Genomic DNA, 295 nt, shown 5'->3' on the forward strand with positions numbered 1-295 from the left:
CAGTGCTCCTTCCACGCCAACCCAGCGGAGCACCTCACCATGGACTGCGTCCACGGGCTGGCGCTGAAACCGCGGCCCTTCACCGTCACCGTGCGTCAGAGGCACCCCGCGCTCATCCAGCCCTGAGCATCTGCCGGGGGTGGGTGGTGGGTCCCATCCGTGCTGCACCCCTTGGTTTGGAGCTGGCAGTGCCGGGGTGTGGGGGGCTGCAGGGGGATCTTGCCGCGGCGCCTCCCTGCCGCTCTGTAGGGTGAAGGGAAGCAAGTACCCGCAGCAATAACTGCCGTTGACGCGG

At 68.1% G+C, this 295-nt stretch overlaps 1 protein-coding gene across 1 annotated transcript in view; it reads left to right on the top strand.

Moving 5' to 3' along the window:
* Nucleotides 1-126, top strand: part of LOC104083233 (cytochrome P450 1B1-like) — a gene marked incomplete at its 5' end in the record, with an annotated part of 837 nt that extends 711 nt beyond the window's left edge. The window contains one exon of the mRNA XM_009586648.1: nucleotides 4-126. Within this exon, the coding sequence (XP_009584943.1) occupies nucleotides 4-126 (123 nt within the window). The remainder of the gene's footprint in view (nucleotides 1-3) is intronic.
* Between the last annotated feature and the right edge of the window lie 169 nt (nucleotides 127-295).

This window comes from Fulmarus glacialis, unplaced genomic scaffold (assembly GCF_000690835.1).
Source record: "Fulmarus glacialis isolate BGI_N327 unplaced genomic scaffold, ASM69083v1 scaffold28031, whole genome shotgun sequence".
In the NCBI taxonomy this organism is placed as follows: Eukaryota; Metazoa; Chordata; class Aves; order Procellariiformes; family Procellariidae; genus Fulmarus; species Fulmarus glacialis.